Raw genomic sequence first — 14999 nt, forward strand, 5'->3', positions numbered from 1 at the left:
CTGAGGCAGGAGAATTGCTCGAACCCAGGAGGCGGAGGCTGCAGTGAGCCGAGATTGTGCCATTGCACTCCAGCCTGGATGACAAGAGCGAAACTCCATCTCAAAAAACAAAAAGAAACAAAAGAAAAATCCTCCAGTGAATTTGACAGCAAAAAAAGAAACCTGAAATCCGAATATACAGGAGGAATTGGACACTAGCACAAGTGGCTAATCTAACAATTATAATAGATACCTTAATGCTTAAAGTGTGGGTTTTGTTTATTGTAGAAATGTAAATGGGCACCAAGTTATGTTGTGTCTTATGTTGGAAAATCTGAATCAACAATTACATAAAACTATTCCTAGGGTAACATCTAAAAATCAGTCATGCAGAATTTAAGGATAATTATTAGAATATTTTGCTTGATTGTTTATTTTTATAAATAACAAGTAATCTTGTCTCAAAAGGTTTCTTCAGAACTAGTTTTAGAATCATGTGGAAGGTCAGGCTTGTCCACCATGATCCTCATTTAACCCAACATCACTCTCTTCACTAGGAACATTTTGCTTTTGTATTTTCATAGGCTGTTCAATGATGGGATACATTTTTATAATTTTTTTAAGTATTATAGTTTGAATATCTCTTTCAACAAATGAAAGTTAGTTTGCCATTTTATCTGCTGCATAGATATAAATAAATTTAAAGAAGGTAGTGGCTATCTATAAAATATATATGAAATATATGTGTATATATATATATATTTTTTTTTTGAGGAGTCTTGCTCTGTCATCCAGGCAATGATGTCATCCAGTGCAGTGGTGTGATCTTGGCTCACTGCAGCCTCACCTTTCAGATTCAAGTGACTCTCCTACTGCAACCTCCTCCGTAGCTGGGATTACAGGCATGTGCCACCACACCTGGTTAATTTTTTGTATTTTTAATAGAGATGGAGTTTTACCACTTTGGCCAGGTTGGTCTCGAACTTCTGACCTCAAATGGTCCACCTGCCTTGGCGTCCCAAAGTGTTGGGATTACAGGTGTGAGCCATCATACCCAGACATGGCTATAATATTTTTACAGTCGGAGTTGAAAATTTATTTGTCATCATGGAAAGAAAAGATAAAAAGTAAAACCTAAATAATATAAATGGATTATTTTAACTGTAATGGTAAAGAAGAGCTCACAAAATTGGCTTATTTTGCAGATTTTTTTTCAAGAGTGACCAATTAAAAATATAAAAAAAGTTTGAGAATAAGATAAAATAATTGACTGTAGGAAGTACTAGCACTTTCAGACTCTCAAGTACTCAAAGTCTCTAGATGTGTTTCCTTGAGAAACTAAAAGAGACCTTTACAAAGCTTATGAGGATTCTATGCACAGTAGCCTGTGTCTTCAGACAATGTCTTTAGCTGCATTCTGGTCATGATGATTCAGTGATAACTCTGGCACAGTGCATACAATAGTGGAAAATGCATTTTCTTTTTACCCATATAGTTCTTGGATATTGCAAAACTGAGAAAGAGAAGACATAGTATTGCCATCATGCTGAACTTGATATTTGGCCTTGGATCTCCTCAATTCACCGCAGATTTCTTACATGGATATTTAGGGATTGAATGCAATATCAAAGTGCCCATTAAGTCATGAGATACGCAGGGTGTATTTCTTTTTCTTTCAAAGCCTGAAGTTGTAAGACATTATTTTTATTTAAAAGACACAGACTATTAAATACCAGAATGTAAAACTTGCATGACCTCAAAAAAATACTTTAAAGAAATTTTGAGTTTATAGTGACTTCTTTGGGCTGAACTCTAATCAACCTTGAGATAAAGTTTCCCTTTCTTTACCCTTTTAAAAGTTACTTTGATTGAAGTCCTGTTGCAAGAAAAAAAAGAAAGTTAAGAACTAAAAAAAAGGGAGGGTCATGGCAATTTGCTCTATAGATCTGTATGAAGGTCTGAAGAAGATGGGCTAGGCAGGTATAGTAAGGTAGCTAATTAAAAGGTCTCTGAGTAGTTCTTATTTATTTTCTTGTTTTAACCTTTTATTGTGGTAATGTTTACATATTCACAAAAGTGGTGGGAACAGTATAAGAACTTTTTGGTGTCCATCATATTAAAAAATCATTTAAAAATTGCCTCTTTTTTTCTGCCTATCTTCTTCACTCCGGCCACACCCCGCCCCTGTTGAATTCTTTTAAAGCAAGTCTACTTTGGGAAAATGATGATGGACTCTGCTGGTCGTGGGAAGCAAGTGAGGATAGCGGCATGTTCAGAAAAGAAAGATGGCATTTGGGAGACATTTGGGATATGGAATGGGCAGGATTTAAGGACCAATTAGATGTTAGTGCTAAGGGAGGGTGAGCGTTTGTAGATGACTTCAACTTTCTAGCTTAAACAAGGTAACATATCGAGATAAAGAAATTCTTGATGACTTGTTGATACTCGGTCTCTTCCATCCAAGCTATCACCAAGTCATGTTGAGTCCACTTCCAAAATATATTCAATATCCATGCATTTCTTCCCACCACCATTTGAATCCAGACAAACATCACCTCTTGCCTGGTCCAATGACAAAGCTTTATAATTCAATATTTTTAAACAGAATGTCAGATAGTTTAATAGATGCTTCTCTTGACTTACATCTTCTTTTTTTTTTTAATTATACTTTATATTCAGGGATACATGTGCAGAACATGCAGGTTTGTTATATAGGTATACATGTGCCATGGTGGTTTGCTGCACCCATCAACCCATCAACCCATCATCTACATTGGGTATTTCTCCTAATGCTATCCTTCCCCTAGTCTCCCACCCACCGACAGAGGGTGTGTGATGTTTCCCTCCCTGTGTCCACGTGTTCTTATTGTTTAACTCCTACTTATGGGTGAGAACATGTGGTATTTGGTTTTCTGTTCCTGTGTTAGTTTGCTGAGAATGATGGTTTCCATCTTTATCCATGTCCCTGCAAAAGACATGAACTCATCCTTTTTTATGGCTGCATAGTATTCCATGGTGTATATGTGTCACATTTTCTTTATCCAGTCTATTATTGATGGGCATTTGAGTTGGTTCCAAGTCTTTGCTATTATGAACAGTGCTGCAATAAACATAAGTAGAATGATTTATAATCCTTTGGGTAATACCCAGTAATGGGATTGCTGGGTCAAATGGTATTTCTGGTTCTAGATCCTTGAGAAATTGCCACGCTGTCTTCCACAATGGTTGAACTAATTTACGCTCCCACTAACAGTGTAAACGCATTCCTATTTCTCCACATCCTCTCCAGCATCTGTTGTTTCCTGACTTTTTAATGATCGCCATTCTAACTGGTGTGAGATGGTATCTCATTGTGGTTTTGTTTTACATTTCTCTAATGACTAGTAATGCTGAACTTTTTTTCACATGTTCGTTGGCCACATAAATGTCTTCTTTTGAGAATTGTCTGTTCCTATCCTTTACCCACTTTTTGATGGGGTTGTTTTTTTCTCGTAAGTTTGTTGAAGCTATTTGTAGAGTCTGGATATTAGCCCTTGGTCAGATGGATAGATTGCTAAAATTTTCTGCCATTCTGTGGGTTGCCTGTTCACTCTGATGATAGTATCTTTTTCTGTGCAGAAGCTGTTTAGTTTAATTAGATCCCATTTGTCAACTTTGGCTTTTGTTTCCATTGTTTTTGGTGTTTTAGTCATGAAGTCTTTGCCCATGACTATCCTGAATGATATTGCGTAGGTTTTCCTCTAGGGTTTTTATGGTTTTTAGATCTTACATTTAAGTCTTTAATCTATCTTGAGTTAATTTTTGTATAAGGTGTAAGGAAAGGATCCAGTTTCAGTTTTCTGCATATGGCTGGACAGTTTTCCCAACACCATATATTAAATAGGGAATCATTTCCCCATTGCTTGTTTTTGTCAGGTTTGTGAAAGATCAGATGGTTGTAGATGTGTGGCATTATTCCTGAGTCCTCTGTTCTGTTCCGTTGGTCTATGTATCTGTTTTGCTACTAGTACCATGCTGTTTTGGTTACTGTAGCCTTTTCTACCACTGAGCTTCATCCTCGTTTGCAAATCTCTACAAAGCAGGAAAAATAATATCTTAAAATTATAAACAGAATGTGTGATTTCTCTACCTAAAATCCTTCACTGTATTTCACTTAGACTACATTCCAAAGTTCTTATCAGGGCTGTCAATGTCCTCTATGATATGGCCCACCTACTTCTCCAGCCACGTCTTGTGCTACGCTCCTCTTGTTTGCTAAGCTCCAACATTGTTGCCTCCTCTCAGCTTTCTTCATATTCCAAGAGTTATTTTTTTCTGTCAAAAGGCTATACTTCTTGCTGTTTCCCCAGCTGGAATACTTTTTTCTTTCAATCCTTTCTAGCATGGTGGCTTCTCTTCATCTTACTCAAAGGCTTTGTTTTTGTAGTTATTGAGATCCACAAGCAGAGAACAGGTCTGTTTTATTTACCTTTATTCTTATGCATAGTACAGTGTCTGATATGTAGTTAGGTACCCAATAAAAGATGAAAGTGTTCATCAGTTAACAAGTAAGTAGAGGATACAGAAGAATCAGCTTTTGTGGGCTAAGTAGAGAAGGGATTTTTTTTTTTTTTTTTTTAAATTTTGGACAGATTAAGTCATGTGCATCATCAGAGTGAAAACATTGAGCAGAAACTCTGGAGCATAATTCGGGAGCTCAGAGGAGGTAAGTTGAGGCCAGAGATCAGGTCGGAAGAGTTATTAGTATATGGATTTTAAGAATAATGATAATTTATGATGTGTCAGGGTTTTTTTTTGTATATTTTCCATGTATTAGCTCATTTAATTTTCACAGCAATCTTAAGTAGTAGTAGTTGTTACTATTAACTCTACTTTACATATGAAGAAACCAAGATAGAGAAGATTTAAATGCCCCAAATGGTGATAGAAACCATGGGAATGGATGAGCTTGGGGAGAGCATTTTCAGTGACAGAACATGACCATTGAGAATGGGATCTAGTAAAACAGAATGAGAGGCAGGTAGAAGAAACAATGACCAAATAGAAGGAAAGGCAACGGAGTGTGGTACCTTTGAAGTTCAAGGAGAGAACATTTTAAGCAAGTGGACGTGCTAATGGCAATATAGGTTTCTGAGAGGTCAGGGAGGGTTTAGAATATCAGTTTCATTTCATTTGATTAAAAGGAGGCTATTAGTGACTAAAGCAAGTATTGTGTGTAAAGTAAGGTGGTTGGAAACTGAGAAGATTTCACAAAGGACATTGAAAAGAAAGTCGATTCCTAGGGTTTTTTTCTGCATCTTTAAAAATATCTAATTTTATTTTTGTATTGACAGATAAAATTGTATGTGTTTACTGTGTACAACATGATGTTTTGAAGTGTATATACATTGTGGAATGATGAAATCTAGCCAATTAACAAATGCATTACCTTATGTGATTTTCACTTTTGTGATGATAACACTTTACATCCACTCTCAGCATTTTTCAATAGTATAATATATCATTATAGTCAACATGTATGATAGATCTCTTGGACTTCTGCCCATCTAAATGAAATTCTGTACCCTTTAACAACATCTTCCCAAGCACTTCAATCCCTGGTAACTATAATTCCTTGCTCAATTCTATATGATCAACTTTTTTAGTTTTTACATGTGAGTGAGATCATGTGGTATTTGTCTTCCTGTGCCTGGCTTATTTCACTTAACATCATGTTCTCCGGGTTCATTCATGTTATCACAAATGACAGGATTTCATTCTTTTTAAAGGACAAATAATGTACCACTGTGTATATGCACCAAATTTTCTTTCTTCATTCATCCATTGGCAGACCCGCAGGTTGATTCTGTATTTTGGCCATTGTGAATAATGCTGCAGTAAACATGGATGTGCAGACATCTCTGTGACATACTGATTTCATTTCCTTTGGATATGTACCTAGTAGTAGGGTAGCTCGATTATGTAATATTACTATCTTTAATTTTTTGAGAAACCCCCATATTGTCTTCCACGATGGCTGTACTAATTTACATTCCCAACAACAGTGCGCAAGGGTTACCTTTTCCCTACAACCTCGCCAATGATCATTATTTTTATTGGATACTTTGGCCTGTATCAGAATTTGGCATCTGAATTTAGATACTTAGTATGTGCCTACTGAATAATGAGTTGAGAGAAAAGTGGAATAAATATTGTCACATGCTACATTATTTATATTTCAGGTATCTCTAGATCAAAATGGAACCTATTCTATAGGAACAAATGAGTCTCTAATTAAATTGAGGTGTGCCAAATTTTACAAATCATGTAACCAACATTGAATATTAATAAAAGTTTTGAGAAACATTTGTAACTTTATTTAATAATCAATACTGTATACCATTATAGAATGCTTTGTGAGCTTACGACTTAATCTATACTTCTTCAAACTCTTATTCAGTATATAGAAAGGGCAATCGTAGCCCACAGTGGATATTAGAAATAAATTTTTGCTTGGCTCCACATACTGTTTTCTTTCCCACCTTTATAAGAAAGATGTGTGTAGATTAGTGCACATGGTATTTGTCTTATTTAAATGTGTTTAGAGTGATGTTTAATATTAAGAATTTTTGAAAAAAGTAAGGTCTATGATGAAGTATAATGAATATTAACTTGCTACCCTTTGATTCTCCGAATAATCTTAGTCTAGCTTAGGGCTTTCAGAGAAATAAAACAATATAACTTATTTCAAAGCAAAATGTTTCTCTAGGTTTCACCGAAAGACTTTTGTGAAAAGATGTGGATCAATTATACCTATTTTTGGAACTATGAATGTGATGCACTTTCTGCATATGTGGCTCTGTGCAACAAGTTTGATATCTGTATTCAGTGGAGAAAACCTGATTACTGCTGTAAGTAACTGTTAACTGAATAATATTTTTAAATCATAAATAAATATCACTTTTGCAATCACTTCTTTCCTTCTTTTTCTTCATCACGAATGAATTTAGTAAGCATAAAATGCACAGAAGAAGCTATCACAAACACAAGTTGCATCACTCAATTTCAGAAATAAAACGATTACACATGAAGCTCCCTATGTGCCTTCTCCAGCCCTTCCCTCTCTCTTTTCCCTGAGAGGTAATCACTATTCAAGAGGGGCCTTGCTGATTCATTGGGAATGAGTGTCATCCCCAATTTCACTAGACAGTGTCAAATGGTTCTTCACTGAGATTGTACCAATTTATAACCCCACCAGCTGAGCATTCAATTTTTAATAGTATGACTTTTTACAATCATTGACAATCCACAAGGCTTTTCTAAAACATCATGTATAAACTGCTCAGCAATAGTAATTTCTTTTGACAGTGAAGGATCAAACCTAAACATAACAGCATTTTTCTTTTTTATGATTTGGTTGAGTTTTATATACTGAAAGTGTATTTCGGTTATAATTCTAAGTAGACTGTTATCTCTTCTTACTGCACAGAGCAATAATTTCATAATAGTTGATTGTATATTTATGCCAACCAGACTTGTGCTGCCTGTTGGTGATATTTATTTGTTATACATCTGATAAGTGTTTCCCACCATAACAGCTAATACTAGTAGACCCTTGGAAAATGCTTAAAAATTACAAAAAATGCAAAAAGCAAACACATTGGTGCCTTTGTTTCTGATGTATGGTTACAGAGTAAATGAAAAATGGACTTTGAAGAGACTAAAATTTGCAAAATACATTTTCTGTAAGAAATCTGACATTTCTTTCTTTTACTAGAATTTAAATAGGTTACTTTTATCATTAGCAAATTTTGTCTCCTATTCTTCAAAGCCCTGAGTTGCCCAGAGGGGAAGGAATATCAACCCTGTGTGCGACCTTGTGAAGCAAGAACATGCCTGAACCAATGGTTCTATGGACACTCTTCCTGTTTGAACTTAAGAGAAGACTGTGTGTGCAAAGATGGAACTATTCTTCACAGGCCACATTCAACCCAGTGCATTCCAGAGAAACAGTGTGGTAAGACACAAAATACAAAATGACTTTTCAGGGATCCGGCAAACAGACACAAACGTTTTTTAGATATTGCAGAGATGTGCTAACAAAGATTTATCAAAGACGGCCTGAATGTTGGAAAGGAAATGAGTTTGTCTGTAGTTTGATTTTAATATGAATTCAAGAGAAGTTAATTGTTATAAAAGCTTTAGTGGTAATGTGTTTTAATCTTTACATCTGCCTATAGTAACTGAGAAAAAGCATGGGAAGTCAAGAATTAAGAGTGTGGATTATGGACTGAACTCAAATTCAAGTTAATTCATATATTAGTGGTTCACTTTTACTCCTATGAGTCTCAGGTTATGCATCTGGAAAGTGAGAAAAATGATAGTACTTATAAGGTTAGTGTGGGGCTACGTAATTTAGTAAAAAGCATTTTGCATTTAACATGGTGCCTTGAGAAAATTAGCATGTAAGAAATGGCAGATGGTACTATTATCTGGGTGCTATGATTTGGATGTGGTTTGTCCCCACCAAAACTCATGTTGAGGTTTGATCCCCTGTGTGGCAGTGCTGGGAGATGTGGCCTAGTGGGAGGTGTCTGGATCATGGGGGCACTGCCCTCATCAATAGATTAATGCCTTCTCAAAGTTGTAAGTGATTTATTGCTCTTGTGAGACTAGATTAGTTCTAGCAGAAATGGAATCTTTCCCTCAGGTACAGATTGTTATAAAGGGAGTTTCCTCCTCACATTTGATTCATCTTCACATCTGTCCACTTCTCCTTTGACCTTCTGCCATAGTACAAGGCAGGAGAAAAACCCTCACCTGAAGTTAAGTAGATGCTGGCACCATGCACCTTGAACTTCCCAGCCAGCAGAAGTGTGACTAAATGAATCTTTTTTCTCTATAAACTACGCATTTTCAGGTGTTCTCTTAGAGCAACACAAAATGGACTAAGATACTGGAGGAACATATTTAGTATTTCTAATTTTATTTTCAAACAATGTTATTTTGATGCATTGTCTCCATGGTGGTGGCGGATGAAAAAGTGCAAAATTGAGATGATTGTAACACAGGAATTGTCAGTCATAGGCCTCTTCATTATGGTCATAAGAAAATGAATTGACTAATAATTAAAGAAAAAGGCAAGGAGGAGTGAAATGCATATATAGTTTCAGAAATAAGCTAGTGTTTGCCATTATAGAAAGTATCTGTGGAAGACTTTGAGGGTGTACAGGTGTGCTTATATTTATTGTTTAGAGATCTATGAGATTTAGTTTGATAGTAAATAGGATAAGAGTTCCCTAAAGGCTGGGGATGTGGTTGGTAACTACATTTATCATTATTATTCCTCAAAAGAACTACTAGATGGTCATATTTATCATAAAACTTTTACTTACAGATAATAGTCACTAAATAATATTTTGCCTGATTGCCTACTTTTTACTTTTAGATTTTAAAGCAGAAATATTTTGAATTTTCATATGATATAAATGTTATATGAGGTAGGGGCTACCTTGCTTTCTAATCCCACTCATTTTTAACAGGTACTATTTTCAAACTAATTTGAATTTATATTATTGAATTTGTTTAGGTTAAATAAATTATGTTAACAGGACTTAAAATGTGTCAAAAATAATAGAACATTTCATTTATAGAAGAAGACATGCAGATTTATAGATGGTGGTAAAAGGAAAGAAATTTTTTCTCTTTCTTTCTTTCTTTCTTTCTTTCTTTCTTTCTGTCTGTCTTTCTTTCTCTTTCTCTTCTTTCTTTTCTTCCTTCTTCTTTCCTTCCTTCTTCCTTCCTTTCCTTCTTTCTTTCTTTCTTTTTCTTTCTTTCTTTCTTTTTCTTTCTTTCTTTTTCTTTCTTTCTTTCTTCTTTCTTTCTTTCTTCTTTCCTTCTTCCTTCCTTCCTTCCTTCCTTCCTTCCTTCCTTCCTTCCTTCCTTCCTTCCTTCCTTCCTTCCTTCCTTCTTTCTTCCTTTTCTTTCCTTCTTTCTTTCTTTTCTTTCTTTCTTTCTTTCTTTCTTTCTTTCTTTCTTTCTTTCTTTCTTTCTTTCTCTTTCTTTCTTTTTCTTTTGAGACAGGGTCTAAACTGTTGCACAGGCTTAAGTACAGTGGTCATAGCTCACTGAGACTCAAACTCCAGGCCTCCAGTGATCCTCCCACCTTAGCTTTCTGAGTAGGCATGCCACTACACTTGGCTAATTATTTTTCTTTTTGGTAGAGACAAGGTCTTGCTCTGTTGCCCAGGCTGGTCTCAAACTCCTGGCCTGAAGCAATCCTCCCTCCTCAGCCTCCCAAAGTGCTGGGATTATGGGTATGAGCCACTGCATCTGATCAGGAACAAAATACTTTCTGTGGACTAAGTATAAACTTCCATTAAAGAAAAGTGTAAGTTAGTGGGTGATGAAAGAGAAATCTGAGAAAAATAATAGACTTGTGACATATCATCTGTGTCACTGGGCCATGTCACAGTCTGAAACCAAAACATGGTGGCATGATTTACTTTAGTGCCCAGGTTATGAGTGTTATAATACTGTTGATCTTTTTAAGCATGCACTGATAGTGAAGACCAACCTCGCACTGCTGGGGAGATTTGGAATGGGGGCATTGATGAATGCGCTCTATACAAATGTTTGGAGAATGGAAGTATTATTCCTATAGAACCTGACTGTGATGAAGAGCCCACGCCAGTTTGTGAACGTGAAGCTGAAGTTGTCATGGGCATCATTGATAAATGGACCTGCTGTTCAAAGGAAGTTTGTGGTATGTATGAAGAAGCCTTATACTCAATTGATTCCACAAAATATGTTGATACTCTTTGTGAAAAAGCAGAGCAGAGCATATATAATGCTTTGTATTTAAAAAATGTGGCATAAATGCCATTTTCTCAAAGCAAGTTTTGTTTCGTTACAATTTTGTTGAATACACATGAAAAACTGTGGCTATTCACAGTTAATAACACTCAACAAAACATGAGAAGAGAAAAGAACTGGGAATCTTTGATTTATGAATCAAGGGTGAAAGGCAATAATAGAAAAACCTCAAAGCTGCTGCATTTTCATATATGCCCATTTTGTTAGCTGAATGGGTTAATTGCAGTGTAAAAACATGCATAAAGAGAGTCGTTTCCCCTCTTTGAGTTTCCTGCTTTGAGTTGGCAGTCATTTCCCTGCTTTGAGTTGGCAGATTTCAGTTGTGTTCACTAATATTTTAACAGTTTTTCTTATTTATAGGATGTGACACGACTTTGTGTGAAACTACCATCCCAACATGTACAGATAGTCAAAAATTGATTGTTGGCCACAGTCCTCTTTCTTGCTGTCCACAGTACAAATGTGGTAAGTAATCAATATAGAAAATTAAGAGTGAGGTTCATTGTTTATTCAGAACAGTGGATTAGATTCTCATTCTTTGTGTCTCCAAGACAATGATTTATTATAAAAGATTGTGGAGTTGTCTTGCTAATGTTTTAAACCTGGTATGTATCTTTCATATATATGTATATATATATGATTAAAAACTTTAAAATAAGTTATTTATTACTAAATTCAAAGAGAGGTAAACACTATGTCATTTATTTTATCATCTCATGCTATACACATTTTCTAATATAATTGTGTTTCTGCAGAATGTGACCCATTGAAATGCCCCAGTATTTCAACACCAGAATGCAGAGAAGACCAATTCATGATTCAAGTTCAACAGGAAGAACCTTGTTGTTTTTCCCCTCTTTGTGGTGAGTATTCTAGAGATAATTTCTTAGAAGAAGAGAAAGGAATCAGGAAAAAATCTCTAATTTGATGTGAATTTTATGAGACTGTTGGTAAGCAATATTCTGATGTTATAAGAATTCAACTGAATGAGAACTGTTGTAAAGAATGACATTTTGAATGACTAGACAATCATAACAAATACCTTCCCCCATCAACAAAAACTATATACCTCAGTCCAAATATGACCAAGATTTTTAAATCAAGCTTTTTAAATAATAAGGCCAATACTTAAGTTTTTCGAAGAAAAATTTAGCACTGGCTTTCCTCGAAGAACCAACTTGAATAATGAGCTCTGCTAAGACTTTATAAGATGTCTTTAAAACTTCATGTCCTGCATATCATGTTTGAGGTATGATGATCTCAAAAAAGAATGGCAGAAACAAAGGTGACTGGAAAATGGCTGGAGCTAAATGTTCTGCCCGGTGAACTGAAGATTGAAATATAAAGAATTCTCTAATTTTTTAAAATGAATCATTATATCCATGATTCCTTGGTGATTAATGTAAGTTTCAGAAGTAATCAAAACAATTTATTAGCACCAGTTAAGATTCATTGGCTGCAAGTGGTAAAACTGATTGATTCTGGCTAGCTTTAGCACAAGCTGTTATTGGAAGAATCTGGGGAAGTAGGATCAAAATTAAGCAGAACAGTCAAGCCCTTGGAAGGAGAGAAACCAGCTGCTCTAGGTAGAGGTCACTAATGATTGAGCCAACTTTATTTTTTTCTTCACTTGATGTGTCTCTATATATGACTCAAATTCCATCGAAAGGGATTCTGATTACTCCTATGTGGGTTGTTTCTACAGAGTGGCCCGGTGATGTGAGGCACCTTTAAAGATAGTCACTCAAAAATATGTGGGTGGTGCATTTCCTCAAGGTCATTCAGAGAGTAGTTACCAAAGTTGGGAGGGCATGCTGAAACAGCCCAAAAGAACAAATGCCTACTACATTTTCATCCCTAAATGAGAGTAATCAATGGTAGTAAATTAAGAAAACATAAATATAATAAATAAACAAGTGACATTTTGATTCTAATGAGAACAAATTACCTAGGAAATCTGAATGTTCTACTTTTCTGGTAAGATGGTGTTCTATATGTCACTGTGCTTGGAAAGCATAATGCAATATACTCAGACAGTATTATTGTTTTTATGACCAAATAAGGAGATATACCTTACATTTCTTTTACTATTTTCTTAAACAAAATTGATTTATGTATGGTAATTTAAGCTCATATTATAATTCATGGTTTTTAGCTCAGCTGTGACTTTTGGTTTTTTGTTTCACCTTAGTTTGTGAATCTTGCACCAAACCTGTTCCACTATGTCATGATGGGGAATTTCTCACAGTAGATCTTAATAGCACACACTTCTGTTGTCCTCAGTATTACTGTGGTAAGTGTATATTAACTATTTTAAAATATTTAGATGTCTCCAATGTTTAAGAAGCCCAGTGCATCTTAGTTGGCTGTTACATCAGACCCTTTTTCAAAGTTTTTCACTTGATGAGCTATCCTAGCACCAGTACTCCTTTTGTACCTGTTTATATGTCAGTTGTTTTATCTTCACCAACAACACATGGCAATCTGGTGGTGGGAGAGGTAGCACTTGGGAAATATGAATCCATGCATTATTGGTTATGGCAGTGAACTAAATGGTAGGTAATAAGAAATGGCAACTCTATAAAATCCATCTTTACCCATGTAATTTTTCTTTTTAGTATGTGAGCCAAACCTTTGTCCTATGCCATTACTCACCTGTGCAGAAGATATGAATCTTGTGAAAGAAAATGTATCTGGTCAATGTTGCCCAACATGGCATTGTGGTAACTAATTTTCGTATTTTAAGTTTTCATTATAATAAGTTAATTATTTTGATCAATGTAAATATGTTGATTTTTGCCTTTTAGAATGTAACTGTGAAAACCTTGTTATGCCAACTTGTGAAGTGGTAAGAACACATATTTTGATTGACTTGTCATATTTATTTAAATCTGTTTATTTTTCCTTTGTTTCTCTCATTTCTAAAGTCTTCTCAGAGTTAAAATTATCCACATTAAATTGTACTGAAGTAGATTAAAATAATGTGCTCTGATATTAAGAAATAGTAAAATAAGTTACATTTTACTTGAGATAGGAAAGTACAATACATTAATTTTTTAACTGCTGATAGAATCTGCTAGTCTTGTATCTACTGAAGTTCACTGGTATTAAAATGAAGCAAAATATTGAAAAAAAATTATCGAGTGGTGTCTCTAATGATTCTTTAAGAAAGTGCGCTAATAATGCCTCTGTTGTAGAGAAGGGGATATAAACATGGAACTGCCTGTTTCTTCTTAAGCATTATCTGCGAATGTGCAAACCTTACAGAAATTTCAAATATTTAATTTTTAGAAATAGCAAGGATAACTCTGGTATCACTTATTTAATCCTTAAACGTATCCCATAGTTCTTTACAAGTCTTTGTTTTCTTTAACTATTTATCTTCATGATACACCGATAAGGCTTGAGAAAGGTAATATATTCCTGGCCTTATTTATTAGAGAAGACACGCTTTATTTCACAAAGCAGTTTACTTTTCTTTCCCTTCTCAAACAATGTGTACACTTAGAGAATTCATTCAGAATCTCCAGTTCAAAACTCTATTATGAAGAAGGAATGAGGTACTTTTTAAAATAACAGAACCCCTCCTAGGATGCCATGGTTTTATTTAAAAAGCATTAATCCAACATTTGCTTTAATGATGCTGTCATCTATAGTTTACAGAGAATGTTTAACTTTACAAATAACTTTCATAATAATTCTCTCATTTGATTATTTTGTGTGTACACTGTATATACATCTACACGAGAGTAGAATGATAATGCCATGTATTTCTCTAGTCCTTCACAGTTACGTAACGAATTCAGTATACTATCTTACTGAATCTTTACCAAGTCAGTACTTTAGCTCATTTTATAAGTGAGAGAGATGAAATCCAAGGGAATAAATTATTGACTGAGATTTTCAGGATTCTAACCAAGGATTGCTTTTTGTGTGTGTATGTTTGTGTATTCCCTATTCTTTCTACTCTGCCTTAACTCTTTATTTCCCTTAGAAAATGTAGCCAAGGCACAATTTGAAACAAGAATGAAAGAGAATGTGAGACTGCCTTGTTCTACCTTTCTCTTGCTGTGGCTCACTTCTCTCATTTGGAATATAAAAATAATAATACCTTATAGGCAATAAGCAAATATAATTTAAATGCTTAGTGTCTGACATATAGGAAG

At 34.9% G+C, this 14999-nt stretch overlaps 1 protein-coding gene across 1 annotated transcript in view; it reads left to right on the forward strand.

Annotated features, from left to right (window-relative positions):
* The window catches only part of OTOGL (otogelin like), a 165044-nt gene that overhangs the window by 131105 nt on the left and 18940 nt on the right, over nt 1-14999 (forward strand). The window contains exons 44-51 of the mRNA XM_050749267.1: nt 6728-6869; nt 7790-7975; nt 10511-10723; nt 11194-11298; nt 11589-11696; nt 13025-13126; nt 13452-13556; nt 13641-13681. Coding sequence (XP_050605224.1) covers nt 6728-6869; nt 7790-7975; nt 10511-10723; nt 11194-11298; nt 11589-11696; nt 13025-13126; nt 13452-13556; nt 13641-13681 — 1002 coding nt within the window. The remainder of the gene's footprint in view (nt 1-6727; nt 6870-7789; nt 7976-10510; nt 10724-11193; nt 11299-11588; nt 11697-13024; nt 13127-13451; nt 13557-13640; nt 13682-14999) is intronic.

Source organism: Macaca thibetana, chromosome 11 (assembly GCF_024542745.1).
Source record: "Macaca thibetana thibetana isolate TM-01 chromosome 11, ASM2454274v1, whole genome shotgun sequence".
Taxonomy (NCBI): Eukaryota; Metazoa; Chordata; class Mammalia; order Primates; family Cercopithecidae; genus Macaca; species Macaca thibetana.